This window comes from Eptesicus fuscus, chromosome 8 (assembly GCF_027574615.1).
Source record: "Eptesicus fuscus isolate TK198812 chromosome 8, DD_ASM_mEF_20220401, whole genome shotgun sequence".
Lineage (NCBI taxonomy): Eukaryota > Metazoa > Chordata > Mammalia > Chiroptera > Vespertilionidae > Eptesicus > Eptesicus fuscus.
Window position 1 is genome coordinate 43910783 of NC_072480.1, and position 21513 is coordinate 43932295.

The 21513-nt window shown below is 37.4% G+C and overlaps 1 protein-coding gene across 1 annotated transcript in view; it reads right to left on the reverse strand.

Annotated features, from left to right (window-relative positions):
• Window positions 1-21513, reverse strand: part of TBC1D4 (TBC1 domain family member 4) — a 220356-nt gene that overhangs the window by 34168 nt on the left and 164675 nt on the right. Inside the window, exons 8-10 of the mRNA XM_028149057.2 lie at window positions 19988-20107; window positions 11280-11354; window positions 9547-9773 (exon numbers count right to left, since the gene is read on the reverse strand). Of these exons, the coding sequence (XP_028004858.2) occupies window positions 9547-9773; window positions 11280-11354; window positions 19988-20107 (422 nt within the window). The remainder of the gene's footprint in view (window positions 1-9546; window positions 9774-11279; window positions 11355-19987; window positions 20108-21513) is intronic.

Consider the following 21513-nt stretch of genomic DNA (forward strand, 5'->3'; position numbering starts at 1 on the left):
TTAGCAGTGAAATAAAGCACTAACAAATTTGAAAAAAAAAAAAAGAAAAAGAAAACTACACTGGGATGAGGTGAAAAATGTGGGGGTGGGGGATGCTATTATATCTTTTAATATATAAAAGATTAGTTATTTAAGTTGTTTTTGTACTTGTAACATTAGTGTTCACTTGACTTCTCCTTTAAATAAATTTAGCAGGTAGCCAAGCACAATGTCCACTTTTTGAGTGAAAATAAAAACAAAACAACATGTAGTAATAATAAAACTAATACAAAAAGCACACACTATGTGCCAGGCATTGTTCTAAGCATTTTATAGGTATGAACTCATTTCATCCTCACAGCACCTTATGGGGAAGGTGTTATTACTATTTCCATTTTAGTGAGAAACCTGAGGTAGAAAGACACTAAGTAACTTGCCCACAGTCCCATGGATAGATAATAAGTGGAGGAGCCAGAATTCAAACTCAGGCAGTCAAAATCCAGCAACTTAAGTACTGAGGTTTATCTTGCCAATGTAAACACTTTTTGCATCAGTTCAGAAAAGGTCTATAAAAATCTCAAATCCAAAGCTGTCAGAACTCTAAGGATCCCCTGTATTTCTGGTGAAAAATATCAGTCTCTAATTAGTAGTAAGTCTTTTGGTCAGTATTTCTCTTTTCATTTATTTGAATGAAAAAATGTAATTTATTTCAGCAGATAAATAACTTCAGAGTAGTATTAGGTATTCATTTATGTAAATGTCTCACTTCTTTTTCTTTGCTGTTAAAATCATTGCATTCCAAAATGTAAAGGCTTTTTTTTTTATCTTTAATTAGGAGGGACAAATCAATAATACATTAATATGGTGGAATATACACATATTATCATTTTAACTATCTTTACATTTTTTAAATAATGAAACAAATTATAACCATTCCCTTATTTTTCATATAATCTTTTCTTCTCCTTCTGTATTTTAGAATATCAACATGTGCATTATAAAACTGCTTCCCAAGAAACATATTCTGGAAATTTATTCTGTGCCAGCATTACCTCTATTTAAATGTATTAAATTAAAAATGAATAACTAGGAAGGAAATACAATGTGGAGAACTTCCACCTATTTTTGTATGGGTGTATTCTATATATTCTTCCTATTACTAGTCCCCACAATCCATGAACAAAATGAGGGCCTCTAAGGGGAGGAAGTATGTGTACCACAATGAGGGTGGGCAGGCATTTCCAAGCCCTTCTGGATGGAGCCTTGATCAAAAGCAATGGATATGATATGAAGCACCCTGCCCACAAAGCTTCAAAATAACTTTTTAGTAACATATCCTCCAAGCAATTAGAGCTTTCACCACATCAGCTATTAAATTAACATGATGGTTCTTACGTTAACACAGAATTGTTCATGCTCACTTGCCAGATTTAATAACAATTAAATGACTGGATATTGTACAGAACAAAAGCATTTTAGTGACCACTTACAGGGACTCAACTTTAAGAAAGATGCCATCATGTTTATTTCCCACCAGGGCAACATGGATTCACTTTTCATAAAGGCAAACTCTTAGGCCAGGATCCGTTGTACAAAGGTGTTGTTCTGCTGAGCAGCAAACTGTCCCTCGTCCTTCAACTCCGAGCACCCATCTAAAACTACTAGCGTCATAAAGTCCAAATAAATGACTACACACACTGATTAAATCTATAGCTAAGTCACAATGTATCACAACTCAGGATAGAAACAAAACTTGATTAATGTAATACTAACTATTTAACAGAAATCTAAAAAGGCTTTCTCTTTGTAAATGTCCCAAGAAAGGCTGCGTGGAACATGATGAAACTTTAGTTTTTTGCACAGGATCCATAGCACATCAGGTGCACTAATAGTCTAAGTCCTGGCTTTCAATTGGGTAAACCATCTATCATCCTGAAAAATCTTTACTAATTAAAAAAAAATTGAGATTGAACTGTTCTAGTGGAAATCAACATACAGCATCTGAGCTATGAGTCAAAAGTGATAGATTAATCAGTGGAACGATGTGCAAATCAAAAAAAAGAATGAGGAAAACAAAAAGTTTTATTTCCTAAACTCTACACTGAATGCAAATTTTATTTTAAAAGCAAGTTTTTTACATTGGAATTGAAAGTATCTCTGGGTTGCTTATTTACTTACATCCTTTTAACCTAAGATTAAGAAAATGATAGCAAGCAAGACATTAATTTTCCCACCGCTTAATGTAAACATATGTAAAATAAGGAAATCATAGGGCAAATGACATGTAAGGTAATAAACACATCCAATTCTATGCTGTTGTAAAACCTAAAAGGGCAAAAAGTAAAACTAACATTTCCATTAGGCTTTTAAAAGCAGATAAGAGTTATTACGTAAATGGTCTTATAGCCAACCATAAAAAAGGTAATGGTCAATTACAAGTATCCAAAAAGTTACGTTTCACCTTCCCAATGTGGCCGAAATAATTTTTGAGATAATATTTTTCTCCTTGTACATCTCATTCTAGTTCAGTCTTTAATACCATGTTTTTACTCCAACTTGAAAGAAACCTAAATGTCAGTGGTCCCCAACAGGGAGACGGGCATGTCTGTCTGTCACTGAGCTGGGGATATAAGCAAAGCACAGACACTAGAACAAGGCAAAGAGTAGCCGTTTCCAGTTACCTTGTTCAGCAGTGACCCTGGATGCTTACCATGAAGCATGCTGGTCAAGAGGAAGAAATGTCATCGCTGATGTGGTCAGACTCCCACACTAAGGAAGTAGGTGTTTTCCTGTGTCCAGACCAGTGGGAGGTCTGGAGGCCTCAGCAGTGTCTCAAAGTACCCAACGTGACAGAAATTAAGATGGGCAGAAATAGATTAATAATCCTCTTCAGGTCAAAACCGGAGTCAATTTAATGAGTAGGTTCTTATTTCTGCATCTTCTTGGGATTTAGAATGAATTACTTATATGTATAGATGTACCTCTAAAATAGTTTACATAAGGAATTTATATGTTCTAACTCTACTAATTCAAAATTAAAATTAGGCTTGGCTTGAAGGATACAGCACAGTTCTAGGGAAATCTCAACATGGAATAGAGTAGAAACAGGATTTCCTATGGTCATCTGTGATCTTTGATTATATCATGTGTCATATTTTTTCTACTGTGTAAACCTCATAGCACCAGAATGATGGCATGCATTCAGGAGACAGCCAAAACTGCTTTTAAACTAATGTTGATATTCAGTTGGAAGAATTTATGAAATTTTTAAATGAAAATATTTAGACCTGTAATCACCTTGATTCTGAAGCAGTGTCCTGTCTAGTTCAACAGGAAAACAAGGAATGACATTAGCACAAAGAAAGAGACATATGTCCAAAATCAGTATTTAGAATAAAAAGACATTCCCTTAAGTCAATAATGCATAAATAAGGTTATTTCAATAATGAACCAAATGAGTGAATATACTATTTTTGTCAGTGGATACGAGAGAACAACAGAGAACCAAAACTGTCTAACAACGTACTTCATCAACAAAATCTTATTTTATCATTGAAGTTTTATAAGTAAATAGATTAATGACTATCATTTTACTTTTGACAAATGAACTTCAATATAAATAATTTTTAATTATAGCCTTAAAAGCTGAGAAGCAATAATAAGGAGTGATAAGATGCCTGTTGATAGAAAAGACATATTACACATTTGATAAATGGATATTATATAAATATACTGTATCATCATAGACAATTATTGTTTAGCTACTAAACAATGAAATACATTAAACTTAAGGTATTCAAAGCATACACTTATTCCCTTTCCTTTACCTTTTTAATGCTGTGCAAGTGAACCTACTAATCAATCAATCATGACATTAAAAATATCTTGGCTCCTTTTTCTTAGCCTGTTAAAAACAGTAACCTGACATCTTTTCAATAATTCAAATAGTGGTCCTAGAGAAGGATGCCTAATCTGAATTTCAAATTTCAAATTAATATGCCTTCTAAAAAGTAGTATTTGTTAACCTATATGCTAACCTATTCTCTCCCTCACTTGATGATGCATATCTAGAGACCCACTCTATAAAACCAGTAAGATATACCCAAGTGAAAAGGAAACTGTAATTCATGCCGAGAACCAATTCCAGCATGTGATAATTACAAGAGTTTCACCAAAAGGTTGGTGAAGCTTGGGCGGCTCAACAAGGGTGAGCCACATGTGTAGTTTACCTGTTGGAAGGGCTAAACGGCACTTCCCCCAAACCTGAATAGGATTATTGCTTGCTACCAGACAGCCCAGAGCATTTTAAATCTACATGTTATTGCCTCCTGTTGGCCAAACACCTGAACAGCTGTAGGCTATTCCCCAAACTGACAATGCTTCTGTAAATTCTACCCTTTGAAGTGTATTATCTCTACCTTGCCTTAGGACAAATTGTGTTAGTAAGTAGCACGGGGGTCCTTAGACAAGGGGTAGTCTTTCAGCTCCTTTAGCTGAAGATCCTCTGACCCCCAATGCCTTTCAAAATTATCTTTCGTCTTTGGACTCCTTCTTGAATGTACGCATCAGCCCCTTTCTCCAGAATGCTGAACCCTTTGTAAGGCTGGGACAAAAACCTCTGCATTCATAGTATTATGAACCTCCTCCCCTCAATATTCTGAGTAGTTCCAGATGTCATGGTAACTGTGTAAGTATGATGTTCTCTCTGAAAGTAGTGATGATGAGAGATGTAGAGTTCTGAAGTCAGTGAATTAAAACCACACTCTTGACTCTCCTCCTTCATAGGGAACACTGGTACACACTAAACTATTTCGAATAAAGGGACATGATGTATGCAACCTATTCACAAATGGGTTAGAATTTTAAAATGTCTATATGTATGCATGTATATATTCCTATGTAAATGAACAGAGAGAATGATAAAGCAAATGGGACAAATATTAAAGACTGATGAATCTGGGTAAAGAGTTAGCAGAAGTTCTCCATAATATTTTTGCAACTTTCCTGTAAACTTGGTATTATTTCCAAATACAAATTTAAAAGCACTCTCTTCAAAATTGTAACTAGTCAATTTATGTCTAAGTGACTTACTCATTGAAATAAACCTATTAAAAGTTAATTTTGTCTGACAGTTTTATTACTCGGTCATCAGTAATACATAGAAATATACAGCTAAAGACATAAACAATAATATCAAGGATATTACTCTTTATAAGCAAAATCTATAATAATAAAAGCATAATATGCTAATTAGACTGGAAGTCCTTCATGACATCCTTCCAGACAACCTTCCTGATGAAGCCAGGGCTGCAAGGGAAGCCTGGGTCCCGGGTGCCAGAGGGAAGCCAGTGCCGCAGCCAGGGGAAAGAAGGCTTACTCTTGCACGAATTTCGTGCAGCAGGCCTCTAGTAAATAAATAAGTAAAAATAACCCACATGTCCATCCGTAAAAGAGTGGATAAATCTAGCATTAAATGGAATACTATACAGCAATATATATGAATAAACTAAAGTGTACATAAAAACAGGAATAAATGTCACAAACTGATGTTCATGAAAGAAGCCAGATATAAAAGAATTTATACTGTATTGTTCTATTTAAATAAAGTTCAAAACCAGGCAAGACTAAGCTATGGTATTTGAGGTCAGGACAAGCGTGCTGGTTGGGTGGGAAAAGGAGAGGAGCTGCAGGGCTGCTGGCAGTGACCAGGCGGTGGTTACACGGAATGTTCCCTCTGGTGAGCTGTATGGTTATATTTAATAAAAATACTTCAATGAAAAGGATTTAAGTGTCTTTTTAGCCTATTGATTCCATGCTGTCAAATTATTAAAAAGCATACAAAAGTATAGAAAGTGCTTTCTGATTTTTAGAATTTCTCAGAGCCAAGAAAACATTACAAAGTACAAAAAAAATAGCAAAATGTCTAATGATCCTACAAATTTATAGGTTCTCTTCATGTTTAAACAGAGCACTTCAAATAAGATAGCAGCAAAAAGTTGACCTTTTTCAATGCAAAATGAACATTTAGTTGCCTTCTGTAATATCCTTCTACTAAAATGAAATTAGAGAGCTAAAGGAAGCTATGAGAAAGAATAATATAAGGTGTCCAAAAAATGTATATACACACTTTGAATAATTACAAAGGCAGTGTTTATTAAAATACATTTCATTTTCAAAATTAAGCTATCAGCTGTTAAAGTGTGTATACATTTTTGGGGGGACACCTTGTAACACATCTAAGCAAATACTACTCAAGATGAACATATAACCTTATATTAAGCACTATAAATAATCTTTTAAAAGTCACTGATTTTGTACTCTACATCCTATTCACAGCTAACCTTTGACCTTCTTAATGGCTGGCCTCATTGTCACTTTCAGGCCTGGTTTTGTTTCTGGAAGGAAACTGCGATTCCCCAAATGCTTACTTTAACTAACATAACAATAAAAAACTGCAAATAGAGTTCACTGAAAGTGTTGTATTCTTATTAGTAGGTGGTACTATAGCAATAAGGCAAACTGATATTTTTATGCGTGCACATTCTTCGTCCTCTAAATTCATTGCATATTCTACATATACATTTTACTATATTTTATGGCAAACTTCCTTCAAAATTTCTCCCCTAAGGTTTTCCCTAAACAAAGCCTTTTAAGATCAATTCTTCATCAACTTCTTCACTAGAAATTCAATGCTTGAACATGTACTAATTCAGAGAAAAGTTCAGATTCAAAACTTCATTAATCCAATATTAGTAATCTTTGTTGGAGTGAAAAATATTGGCACACATGGACGAAAGATACTCAGAGATAATTTAAGGAAGTGTCTAATTTAACTAATTACTGAGGGTATATGTTAACTTTGGGGATTTCCTAAATCTAAAGAAAAGGAAGCCAAAAGCATACAGAAGATTTTAGCGGCACCAGGCTGACTGATAGCATGTATTCCTCTCCTTGAATGCAAGAATTGCCAATTATCAATCTACTCAAAACAGCTCAAATGTCCCATCAAGAGAATGGATAAGTTGTGATGTATTAAATGGAATACTATACAGCAATACAAATGAAAGCGCCAAGCCATGCATAAAAACAGGAATGAATCAATCTCATAAACTTCTAAGCCAACAGTGATCCCCTTAGAAGACTTCCCAACTTAACCACCTCTTTCCAAAGGGACGAATACCCCACTAAGAATATGAATGATCAGTAAGAGTTCATAATTTCAAATTTTTATAAAAGGCAGTTTTCCAAAACCACTACATCTAATTTTGTGTAGAGCAAAGAACAAAACTTAAAGGCTATTCATTTTCCATATTGGTAACCAAACAAACTTAAATGTCTACAAAATTCAAGAGCCCTCTCATGAGAGTGTTGCTGTCAACACGATGCTGTACCCATTATGTGACTTACACTGAGATTCAGAGAAGTGAGTCCTTGTCATTGAAAAATCAAAGAAATGCCTAGGAAATATCCTATATACTTAAAAGTAAAAATATATTATATCCATCACTTCAGTACAATTGTTTAAATCAGTGGCTTTTGGATTCCCCAAGGCAAAGACACATACAAATAGTACAAAAATAATAATAATGTTAAAAGATTACCATGTACCCAAAAAGCTGGTTTTAAAAGTTTCAAAACGCTGGCTATAAAAATTTTCTTAATAAAATTAAGTGGAATGAAAACCAATATATTAGAAATAGATTAGAACAAGCACAACGTAAGGATGCATAAAAGTCACTCCAAAATTAGCCACTCTTTAGTTAACACATCAGTATATCACACTGTGGAAAAGGTTGCTTTGCAAACAGAGGACACTGATCTCACCTGATTTCATTTTCATACTGTGGGGACAGTCTACCTGAATTCTGGTAAAAGCCTTTCAGGAAAGAGGGGGCAGTGAAGGAAGGGGCAGAGAAGGAAGTGTGCAGACTTGGAAGGCTGGAGGAAGAGTTACTCTCCTTGTGCATGCGCCGAGCAGATGGAAGAATGCTGAGTACAGAAAACACAGCAGATTGGTCTTAATTTATATTTTGGCAAAACCTTCATTCACTATGAAAAAGTATATAAACAAGTTCTTGTTATTCATGAAATCTATCCTTTAAAGGCTCAGGGCTGGATCTGATGGGGGGGGGGGGATGGAGGAGGGGAACATGCAGTTCTCTCTATTTAAAAGTATGACCTTGTTTCACCCTTTCACAAACTGAATTCCTCCTGTGTTTGTCTCTAACAGTTTCTTAACAATTTTAGGACAAACAGTGTTTGTTTTTACATGCAAAAGATACTTTAAGGGGAAAAAAATAGGAAAGCACAAAAAATTACAGGAAACAAGTTCCAGAAGAAAAAAAAACGATTATCAGTAGTTCAAAGACTTCACTATTTTAAAGACATAAACTCTTCTAACAATTTAAGGACAACATGTTTGGCTGCTGGAATCATCATATCTTTGGCCTAACAAACATTTATGTCCATATTCTTTCCTGCAGCCATGGTTTTATATGAAGCCCCAAATCGCCAGCATAGGTCATTTTATTTTTAGAAGATTCTTTTCCTAGCATGTTTTGACAACAATACAAATAGCATCTTGATAGAAATTATTTGACCTTATACATTATCAAATGTAAAAAGCATAAGGAAGAATAGATATCGTTTCTAGTTTAAAATAATATTTTAAATTCTTAACAATAATTTTTCCTGAAAATATAAATAAAGTGATCATAAAAAAATCTTGATAACAATAAAAAATTTAGCCTCTTTTCACTTAGTGTTCTGGTTTTTGTTTTTATTTCCTTCATCTGGGATCTCTACCAGACCCTGTTTCCCATATCAAACTCACAGGGAAAGAAGAAAAAGAAAATTAGTTCTAGGATATAAATTCTGATTTGTATTACACAGTAAGACATATAAAAATTCTACTACTCCAGGTTTACCCCTGTTATTATTTCTTATCAAATGCCAACAATTTGGGTGAGTTATATTTTTAAATAACCATGTAAAGTAATCCCTATGGCTACTTCCTGTCAATTAGGCTGTGTGTATTTTTTATAGATATCACGTTATTCAAGATAAAATTTTTAAAAATTTTTTGATTTGGCTCTAATTTATTATGAAATAAAATATAGTTAATTTTTCTCATGCATGAGGGTAATTTACGTGATTTTTTTTTTAACCCTTGTACTTTACTGTAGGCCTCCAGGAAGTTCTGCTGCTCTGTTATTTTATGAATTTGCTGACTTTGTTTCATTAAGTGATCAAGAAGACACTGATAACATGTCCTGTCAGCACGTTATTCAGGCGAAACCACATGTATAATATCTTGCTTCCTCTGTTTTTCTGGGAAAAAAAAGTTTCCATCTAAAATGCTTTAACTCAGCTCTCTGGGTATGCCTTCAATCTTGCCTTGTTTCCCCTAGTAACTAAGGTTTTTATCATTCAACTTATTTTGATGGTCTTTCTAAAAACTAAAGGTAGGCTACAGCACGAAGTCACAACAAATCTTGACTCCACCGTGATCAAAACAGGCCGGGAGGAGAACGTTACTCCCCACTGCAGAGGGAGGTCTGGACTCACCTGCACTGTTCGCTGGAGCTCTGCCTCAGGAGAGGGGAGCGCACCCCATGAGCCCTCCCCTCCTGCAAATTCAGCTTTCTCTTTGTGATCGAAGGCGGGTGGCTGAACGTGTGTGCCCGTCTTCGAAACTGTGGGGAGTCAGAATCCTCTTCAGGGAACGTCTGCCAAGCAGAGGCCTGCGGGGAGGCTGGGGGGGTCCCTGGCGGAGAGTCTCCCGGTGAGTAGTCCTGAGAAGCAAGCAGAAATGAGGTCTTTCTTTCCCACAGAGATCATGGCAGACCTGTCAACACAGAGCTCAGAAAGGACAGGGAGCCTCTTCTTCCTCCTGGGCCCACGTAAAGCTGGTGGGATTTTTGTGTGTTTTTCATTGGATCCATGCTGAAGGCTAATCAGCATCACCACAACCCATTTCTTCTGATAGCAGCATCAGTAAAGATAGGCCAGAAAGCGAAAGGGATGATAAGAAAAGGTATTCTTTTCCCTCACGCTTTGTGGTAAAAGGCTGTAGCATTTCTCATTGTTGCCAGAAAGATGAAAAGAGATCAAGACACAAAAAAGGGTGGAGTCTGCGTTTACGTATCTACTGATTTCCGTGACATATCAGTTGCATGCTTCCTGTACTCTCAAAACAATATCACAACGTTTAAGTGTCCAAGTCTGGTGGCAAAGCATTCAGGGAAATAAAATAGAGCCTGTTAAGTATCTTCCTTCACCATGAATGTTTCTATCCAACTACGTGTCCCCTGATAGTACATTTTTTAAAAGACATGAAAAACAGGAAATGAATGAGAAGTGAGTTATGCTGGAATGCATCTCATATTGCATGTGTAGACTTCATAAATCTTTCAATTTAGACAGGTATGCTGTTTATATTCTCCAGCACAATCACCACTATAGAAATGCTTAGCTTAATAAACATGAGTTAGGGCTAAAAGACTCACAGCTGAACTAAGTCCTCAATTTTATCAACAGAAAGTTTAATAAAAATATTTAATATTTTTCCATTAATAAATAGGTTGCATATGCCTCAGGTTACATGTTGCATGATACAGGAAACAGGAAACCAACCCTACTGAGAATTGTCTATGAGATAAAGAGCATAATGTTGCAGTTAAAATGGTTAAAAATGGGGGGGCGGGAGGGGTAACATGGAGAGAAAACAAAAGATAAAAAGAGCACTGCACAAGTGCAATAATTCCATGGCTTCTTCTATAGCCGTGGTTGGCAAACTGCGGCTCTTTGGCCCCTTGAGTGTGGCTCTTCCACAAAATACCACGGCCTGGGCGAGTCTATTTTGAAGAAGTGGCGTTAGAAGAAGTTTAAGTTTAAAAAAAATTTGGCTCTCAAAAGGAATTTCAATCGTTGTACTGTTGATATTTGGCTCTGTTGACTAATGAGTTTGCCAACCACTGTTCTATGGCTTTGGGGCAATGGTTGCTCAAATACTGTCCTCCATACTAGCTCCGCATAGTAAGCAGCCTGATAGAGCAGAGTTAGTCTGCAAGGGGTATGTTCTGTCTCACCATGTGAAAGCTTCAGCTGAATAAAGAACAACATGCTCATATCCAGAATCTTCTTATTTAAAATAATAAAGCCTCAAATATATTTTCTTAAATCATAAATGACTCAGAACAAAATAACTAAGCGCACAAATTACCATATCAGTGTTGGTTTGTGCCAAGTCCCAATTAGTAGTAAAAAAAAAAATAGGGGGGAGGGGTCTGCTTGCCTACCTTCTCTGAAGCAAGACTGTTTGCCCGTTCAAAGCTGTCCATACTTCCAAGCCGCCCTCTCATCCTGTTAGCTCCCTAAATGAAGAGAACAAAGTTAAAGCATTCAGATGGTCTGAATTTTTATTTTAAAACTACTATAAAAAGCAGTTGGCTCTTTATGTTAGCATTAAATTGATCCCTTTTGTGGTTCACTCAATTTTCTTGGCAGTATTAACAGCCATTCCAGCACAGTAAATAGAACTATTCACCATCTATTTCCAGTATTCTTCACTCAGCCTTTAGATGACTAGATATCAGACCAAGCTTTTTGGAGTTATTTTGGTTACAAGGTTAAACATTGTTCATCCCCACGATCAGTGTAAGAGAGTCACACTAACTTTGTGTGTCATGTAGATAAACACAAATTGGAAGGTAAAGCACAGCTAACCACCACATGGTTTAATACATACAACCTTCCTACGACCAAGATCGCAAACATCGTAATTCACATTGCAGGATTATAACAGACACAGGTTAAGAAGAGAAAACTGCATCCTAAAATGTGTGGATTTAAGCTTCATTCATTATTCCATAATCCAAAACAACTTTAATGAAGCATTACTCTCTAAAAAGACTAAATAACAGTCTGCTTCAATATTGGTGAATATTGGATCTTATTTTTCTTTTCACATACCTTTGGTGTAGATCTCATAGATGGTCTAAGAAAGAGGAACCTAAGAAATCATCTTATATACAGTGTGAGGCAAAAGTAGGTTTACAGTTGTGAGTATGGGAGTTTATTCTTGTATTATTACTTATTGATTATTGTATTACTTGCCATACAAACAACTGTAAACCTACTTTTGCTCCACTCTGCATTTCCCTCACTTCATATAGGAAGAAACTGAAGCCAACTTTTGAAGGAAAGAGGATGGAAGGGCAGGCTGGGCACCACATCCTACAGAAGGTCTTAAGAGACACACCACAGACTGAGGCATTCTCTGTAACTCTAAACCCACAGAAAAGCTCTAGAAAGAAGAACTAGAAATACAAACCATGTGACAAGCTCTGCAAAATAAAAAACTCATGAAATTTGTACAGCAGTTTACAGTTTTAATGTTTTGTGGCCATACTTTCCAGGGTTTAATTTTTGGAGGGAAGAGTGTTAAATTTCATTTTCATTTTTAATCAAATTAATATCTGCACAAAATTTCAAAAGCCCAATTGTGCTACCAAGCTCAAAATGAAAAGTGACAGTCACCACCCTGCCCCCTCTCTCACACACTGAATCCCATTCTCCAAAAGCAAATACTTGAAAGTGCATTCAAATACTTGCTTCTGGTATTCAGCTTATATTCCTATTCCTAATCTTTCCGCTTTAGGCACTATTTCTTCACTTCCTACTTCGGAAGATGAGACTTTAGTATTCTTACTTCATTACCCACCCCTAACACACACTCTCTTTCTCGCTTCTCTCAATAGTTATATCACAGGTTTCAGTTAAAACAATAATTTGTGATTAGATTATTATGACTTTGTAAATAGTGTTTGCATCTGAGCTATATATTTGACTATTACTACAACTTATAACTTGTGCAAATTTGTTTTTCAAAGAGTTAGCGATCACTAATGTATTACAAAAATCACCAACAGATCTCAGTATAGTCAACCCATAATCTATCAATTACATTTTTTTTTCTTTTCATTTGAGCTACCCATTATGAAGGCCTGTCTCCTGCCCCAGTCTGGACTGGCTGCAATGTGGGCTTGCTAAACAGATCTGCCCTGTATTTTCCTTCACTATTAACCTAGAAATATCTTTTAATGTTACCCTGGAATTTCTGTTTCCTTGATCCCAGGTCTTCCTCTTTCTCAGTTTACTTCTGCATTTTGATGGAGCACGTATTCCAAGTGCTTTCTGACAAAAGGGAGACTGGGAAATATTTTTTTTAATTTACACATCTGTAAATGTCATTATTCTACGCTTATATTTCACTAACAGTTTGGCTGAATATATAACTTTGGTTACAAACGTTCCTTCACAATGCGAGCATTGCTCAAGTGTCTTCTGGCACCGAAGACTGATGCCATTGTGATTGAGCCTTTGTATGGCCTGCTCTCTCTCTCTCTCTGGAACCGATTCTAAGTTTACCCTTGGGCGTTCTGAAATTTCACAACCCTGGGCCTTGGCATGGCTTTATTCAGTCGTTCTATTGTACATATTCTGAGCCCATTAAATCCGGAAACATGTCCATTAGCTCTGGGAAATTTCTGAAATGATTTCTTTGAAAATGTCTGCATGCACTTTCCCTTTCTGGAACTCCTACCATTTGGCTATTGGATCTTCAGACTAATCTTTTGACTTTTTACCCTGTTCTCCTATTTTCCATCTCTTTACCATTTTGCTTTACTTTCTTGAAGATTTTATTTAACTCTAGCTTCCTAGACTTTTATTGACTTTTTCTTTTGATATCTATTATTAGAAAGTTTTAAGAGTTCTTTCTTGTTCTCAATCGACTTTTATATTTATGGTATTCTATCTTGTTTCATAGAAGCAATATTTATTCTTATCTATGTATATTACTTACAGTTTTATATTACTGGTGGCTCTCTAAATAACAATTATATAAGCAATAAAATTAAGAGATGCATGCTTATCGTGTGCTATGTACTATAGTAAGCATTTTACACTGCATTATCTCATTTATTCCTCACAAAAATTATGTGAGGGAGGTATCGTTTTTAGCTCAACTTTACAGATAAAGAGACTGAAGCTCTGATATGATTATGTTGCCAAAGCTTACACTGCTAGTTAAAGGACAAAGCATCGATTTGAACCCAGGAAGCACAATTTAAAAGTGAAGCTCTTGAGCTCTTACTCAATACTCCTCCCTGAAGATAGAGCTTTGTGAAAAGTAGAATTACAAACAAAACTAACTAGCCTTCATTGATTAAGTGTAACCTAGAATCTGATCAAGGTTATTTCAGTTCTTCAGTTCTATAACATGTCATACTTCCAATAATAAACTGTATTTGCGGATGATAAATGACTGGGTAACTGTGTGTGGCCAAGAGGTAAATATTATAAAGACCAGGTCACTTTCTGCAATTTTTTTAGCTGCTGCTTACATGTCAACCTAACTGGTTATCTTAAACAGGTTATTTGGTCACAATAGTAAAAGTAGTAAGATGGGTACTGAACCATTTGCATTATTATAATAGCAACTTAAATCACACATTTTACTCACAGTGGTATTTTATCCATGTATTGCGTGTGCATGTATATGTGTGTATACCAAAAAAAAAAACCAAAACAACACTTACTGAGGTGTTGGGGGTTCATCCATCTTGTAGCATGAATCAGTACTTCATCTCTTTTTATCTATATTTCATTGTATGGCTTTTCCAGCTTTTTAAGGTTTAAACTTAGATTATTAAATTTGTACCTTTCTTCTTTCTAACATGGATGTTTAGTGCTGTAAGCTTTCATGTAAGCACTAATTATTTCCATCATACTTACTAAGGGTTTCTTTATTCTTCTTCTAATTGAATACATTGCTTTTCTTCTATTATCAGTATTATTTTTTGGTTTTTAATGTCCTTTAATATTCCAAGAAAAAGGTAACAGGTTGAGGACCACGACAGCTGAGGAATATGTCCATCAGGCTCAATTATAATACTCCCTGAAGAATTTAAAGATACTTTTTTTTCAAGCAAGCACTTCACCCAATCGGTACATTTCTATCATGTTCTTGACCAAATGCCTGAGATCAGAGTTTTTAATCTTGGCACTACTGACATTTGGTTTGGACCTGATAATTCTTTGTTGTTGTTTCTTTTTTTAAAAAATTACTCCTCACCTGAGTATATTTTTCCATTGCTTTTTAAAGAGAGTGGAACGTGAAACATCAACACATCTATTGGTTGCCTCCATGCCCCAACTGAGGCCAGGGTTGGAAACTGCAACCCAGGTTTTAAAAAAAAGAAAACTTACTTACTGTTTTAATTATTTGCACATTTTCAACAAGTAAGGACAGTGGATATTACTTTGAAGAAAGCATGAAATGAGGACTGTTTTCCAATGACTCACACTTTAATTTATAGACCTTTTTCAGAAATATGTATATTAATAAATATATTCGTAAATATTCTCTTTTGGTAAACTTCAACTTGAGAAAAAGCAACAAACAATGAGAATACAAGACTGTCTTTTCACCTCTGAACAGACAACCGTTCAGTTTTCTGTACTGTGATTTGGTAACACATGTGTCAAGCCGTCTCCCTTGGACCCACTTTTGGATTGTCAGTGATCTGAGCTTCTCAGCTATTTAAAAATGTATCCTATTTCATAAACAATTACCGTCAGTTAAATAAAGTATTTTTGCATTTAAAAATGACAGTAATTATGAGTCGAACTTTATGACTGAAGTGTCAATTTTCTACTTTTTACTCAAAGAGAAAAAAAAAAACAAATTTTAGAAGTACACAAAACCCCTTCTCTATGTAACCTCTGACACAACGTGGGCAGCTGCCAACCCTCTCAGTGAGCCCATTCTGCTGCACATGGTGCAAGCAAGACCTCGTTTGGTCACGTAATTTATGACACTTGGCGGCATTGGTGACATAAAAGCTACAGTGTCCACCTTGACCAAAACAGACTGGCCGTGCTCTTGTTTAAAGTGTCATTACCGTCATTCAAAGCTACGTAAGTGGCACTTCAAAGACAGCGGTGCAGGTATTGTGCAGAACGCCACAGTACTAGCTGGGTTAAGAGAGAAACTCTCCATATCCTTGTGTCATTTGGTAAACAGCAAGGTTCCAGAGCTCCCACTGTTTGGACCACTTCATATCTATAATGTGATACTCTGCTAATATACTGACAGTTCATCCTCACAGTAATGGGAGGTAAGCTCATAATAGTATGCCTGTTTCATAAATGGGGAAACTATAGCTTAGAGAAGGTAAGTAATTTGTCCAAAAATCATAAATATAAAATCTGCTAGGGCCAGGTCTTGAATTTACATCCCCTGACCACCTATCTAAATGGACTTTTTATTAAAATTCTCACCAACACACCATGGGAGACAGGGGAAAGAGGGGAGGGAGGGAAGAAAAAGAGGCGAAGGAGGGAAGGAAGGAAGGAAAGGAGGGGAGGGAGGAAGGGAGAGAAGGAAGGAAAGGAGGGGAGAGGGAAGGAAGGAAAGAAAGGAGCAGGGAGGGAGGGAGGGAGGAAGGGAGGAAGGGAGGAAGGGAGGAGAAAGAACATTTTGGAAAAAATACATAATACATTTTGGAGAAAATAAGGTAGTAAAATTTTATGAAAATTTAACACCCTTTTGAGTAATCTCCTAGATACTCTTTTTCTAGATTCTGTGTCTGGTGATAAAATAATAGCACTGAAAGCTGCATGCTTGCTGTGGGGCTTCTGATAGACTTAGAAGAATCTCAACCATTAAGAAAAATACCTATCAAGTATTTTGATTTCTAGCAAAATAAAAAAAATAAGAGCACTATATGTCGGAAGTTACAATGTCCTAATGCTATTGCACTTTCTTGACCTTGACACTCTTGAAGATAACAGGCTACTAATTATCTTGTGGATTATACTATAATAGAGGCCCGGTGCACGAAATTCGTGCATGGAGGGGGGTTGTCCCTCAGCCCAGCCTGCACCCTTTCCAATCTGGGACCCCTCGAGGGATGTCTGACTGCCCGTTTAGACCCTATCCCAGTAGGATCGGGCCTAAATGGGCAGCTGGACATCCCTCTCACAATCCAGGACTGCTGGCTCCCAACTACTCGCCTGCCTGCCTTCCTGATTGCCCCTAACCGCTTCTGCCTGCCAGCCTGATCACCCCCTAACCACTCCCCTGCCAGCCTGATGGATGCCTAACTGCTCCCCTGCAGGCCTGGTCACCCCAAACTGCCCTTCCCTGCAGGCCCGGTTGCCTCCAACTTCCCTCCTCTGCCAGCCTGGTCATCCCTAACTGCCCTCCCTTGCAGGCCTGGTCCCTCCCAACTGCCTTCCCCTGCTGGCCATCTTGTGGCGGCCATCTTGTGTCCACATGGGGGCAGCCATCTTTGATCAGATGGGGGCAGCCATCTTGTGTGTTAGAGTGATGGTCAATTTGCATATTATTCTTTTATTAGATAGGATTAGATAGGATTAGATAGGATAGAGGCCTGGTGCATGGGTGGGGGCCAGCTGGTTTGCCCTGCAGGGTGTCCCGGATCAGGGTGGGGGTTCCCTTGGGGCACAGGGTGGCCTGGGCAAGGGGCTTGTGGTGGTTTGCAGGCCAGTGGAAGAGGCCAAGGCAGGCCAGGGCTTCGGAAGCTTGGCTTACTCCATAGCTGTGGGAAACTCAAGCCTCCTGCTCTTCCAGCTCCGTGGCTGCCGCCATTTTTGTTGGGATTTATCTTCTATAATTGAAACTTTGTAGCCTTGAGTGAGGCCTGGGCCTGCCAGGGTATGCGGAAAGCTTGGCTTCCTCCATTGCCAGGAAAACCCAAGCCTCCTGCTCTCTCCATGGCTGCAGCCATCTTGGTTGGGTTAATTTGCATACTCATTCCTGATTGGCTGGTGGGTGTGGCTTGTGGGAGTAGAGGAGTGATGGTTAATTTGCATATTATTATTTTATTAGATAGGATAGTAAAAGCCTAATATGCTAAGTGTCTGTTTGTTCAACTGTTCAACCAGTCACTTTGACATGCACTGACCACCAGGGGGAAGATGCTCAGACCAGTAGGTTAGCTTGCTGAGACTGGGCGAGCGGGCTGGACATGCCCTGGAGCCCTCCTGCTCTCCCTCCCCAGCCAGCCAACCTCCCGTGGTCTTTCCCCGGCCCTGATCGTACACCAGTAGGGTCCCTTGGCCTGGCCTGTGTCCTCTCCAAATCTGGGACCCCTTGGGGGATGTCAGAGGGCCAGTTTCGGCCCAATCCCCGCAGGCCAGACCAAGGGACCCCACTGGTGCACGAATCCGTGCACTGGGCCTCTAGTAGAGAATAACTTGAGTTTGTTGATATTTCTTCATGATCAGGTTCAGGTTCTGCCCCTTTAGCAGAAATACCACTAAAATATTATTTGTGTCACATGTCCCATTGCTGATGATGTTCAATTTCATTACTCCATTGAAAACTTACTATTTTCCTCTTTGTAAACAGTAAGTATTAATTAAATCCTGTTCAAACTCTCAATGTATTCATTTATTTTTCATGTCAGAATAGACTCATGGTTTCCTATGTTATGCAATAGATTCATCTGTTGCTATCATTTATTTTGATGCTCATATTGTCTCAGGTGTCACCAGTGGGAGCCCTTCATGGTTTCTATGTCTTTATATAGCATATAAAGCTTTATATAGCATAGCAGCATCTTTCTTTGAGCACTTCCTTACTAGCTAGATGACCAACATACTCTGGTCTTATCTTGTACTTTCCCTACAGTCCTGGAACTATCCATTTCTCCCAGGATCATGGTTGTCTCTTGTAGAATGATATACAGAAACACAAGTCTGGGTATTAGTTGTCACCCAGCAAGACTTAATTCATTATCTGATATTATTTGTAGAAAAGCTAGTCCCAGCTCCTATCAGTGGAAGGGCCAGAGACCATATGTACACATTTACACACACATGTCAATACATGTATTATATGTATAATATATAAAATTCTGTTCCTCAAAAATATAGATAGATGATAGATGATCCATAGATAGATAGATAGATAGATAGATAGATAGATAGATAACCAAGATTCCACGCTGTTACTTCTGAGTTGAATCCAACAACACAGGATTCATTATAATTTCCTCCCTTTGTATATTTGTAATTCCTTTCTCCCAACATCCCACTATCTTAATACATTATATCTTTGATCAGTCCCCTCTGTGTAACTGGTCTCCACAACTGTCACCTCACAGACACTCTCCCCATCCTACTCAGGTTCCAACACCTATCCCCACCCTGCATAGACTCTAACTCCTTGTATCGGGCACCAGGAGTGCTTTCTCCCCTCCACTCTGGCTCTGACACCCTGCACTGGGCCTCATCAACTCAGGCTGCAACTTCCTAAGCTGACACCCTCCTCACCACACTCTGGTTCCTACATGCTGCCTTGGGCCACCCCACATACAGCACCCACTAGGCACTGTCTCCCTGCCCGAGCCACTGCGGTTCCCCTGCCCTCCAGCCCCAAGACACCTGCCTGGCTTGATCACACTAACAGCATCAGGACTGAATTGTTCAGGAAGAAGAAAATGAAGGGGAATAGGTATCACTTTGCTTATTTTTAAATAGACTATGTTCTCCCTTCCAAATTTACTAAAAGGAATACATAAATTTCTGTTCACTTATATCAGTATTTTCAGCATTTCCTATCAGCTCCTAAAATGAGCAAAAGAAGGATTTCTTTATAACTTTATGTGGCAAATGATTAAAAAGATCCTTTAGTATTGGGTGTTAATATTCTATTTTCTCTTTTCTATACATATATATCTTCACTAATAAATCTCTAATACTGAAATTCAGATACTATAATAACCAGAATAAACCTATATCTGAGAATGAAATTTAGTCCGAGAGATTATTTTAAATAAGTGTTAACAAAATTACAGTTATTGTGGTAGTTTTTGTTGGTTTAAAAAAATAAAAACTTTCCTGTGAGTCAGTTGAGAATGAAGCAAAGCAGTTAAAGAACACAGATATTAAAAGGGTCTCAGTGTACTCTTACCCTTGAAAAGATATTCTCCAGGGAACTAGTTAAAGATCTCTTAGCTTTATTTTTCAGAACATCAAGTTTGAACCTTCCACTGCTTGTCGCATTTTCCGGGATTGTACTATTTGAAAAAGTCTATAGAAAGAAAAACAGATAAATTTTAGTTGGGAATACTCAAGGTTAATAGAGGCTTTAAAGACACCATTAAAAAGCACAAGAATTCTTCTGCAGCTCTATTAAGGAGTGATAATTTAGGTTCCACACTGTGAACAGACAGATTATAAGGAAAGGGCTTTACTTTTTAATACTGTAAGTAATAAAAAGACAGAAATAAGATCTTTCCTTTATGCCTTTTCTTTCTGCTAATTTATTCCATCTGCATTTAACAAAAAATACACTGGAAATGTTTTTATTGTTGTTATTTTGATTATCAACTATAGCCATCCCTTTTGAAGTTGCATATTTGTATCCAAATTGCCAAGGAAAGTACAGGAAATATGTTTGAAAAACAATGCATTTTCTGAAAAGCTGGATTCCTCTATGGCCTCTATTACAATTCCATTGTCTTTTTTGCTGTTGTTGTTATTAATCCTCACCTGAGGGTATTTTTTCCATTGATTTCTTAGAGAGAGTGGAAGGGAGGGAGATGGGGAAAGAGAAACAGAAAGGGAAGAAATATTAGCAGGAACTACAATTTGTTAAAAATATTTTCTTTATAGTGTCCTCCATCACACAAAAAACAATGCACATACTAGTAACTACTCACCCACTGTTTTTGTCCTTCTGGTCAACATCACTATCACCATCAATAACTGATATAAGCAAACCCATTAGTAGATTTTAGTCTACAGACCCATAGACAGAGAGTAGGCAGACAGCTCTCAGTGGTGGGGAGGGAGGGTGTTGGGGAGGATTAAGCAAAAAAGAAAAAAGAAGAGAGACAGAACTCACTGACATGGACAACAGTGTGGTGAGTGCAGGGGTGGGAGTGGGTGGAGATGGAAGAGGGCATAGAGATAAATGGCTATGGAAAAAATAGCTAAATAAACATCTCAACACCTTCTGAAAAAAAAAAAAGATTTTAGTCTTTATGTCTCTTGACCTTCCTATTATATCACTGGCCATTGCTGATCATATTTCAGCTCTTCTCCTACCTTGGTCACCTACCATAATAAACCTTTCTAAGCCCCTTTATACTCCATTATTCCCTTTCAGTCTTACTCACTGGCTCAATGTTAATCCACTCATTGCCTGAAATGTGGGTGTTCCTCAGCACATCCCCCTCTGACTTTCAATCTCTGGCAAAGCTCATTTTCTCCATATTTACACTTCCAACTCAAATGCCTCCATTTTTAAAAATTAATCCATTTTCTAATTAAATCTCAAGCACATTTCTTAAACTCTTACTTCTCATTTCCATCCCGTACCCCACTCTCATCTTCCTTCTGTACTTTCTACCTCCGTTTTATCCAGTCCCCCCAAATCTGAAACCCTGAAGTCTCTCCCTTCCTTTACGTATCTTTCCAGTCAGACACTAAATC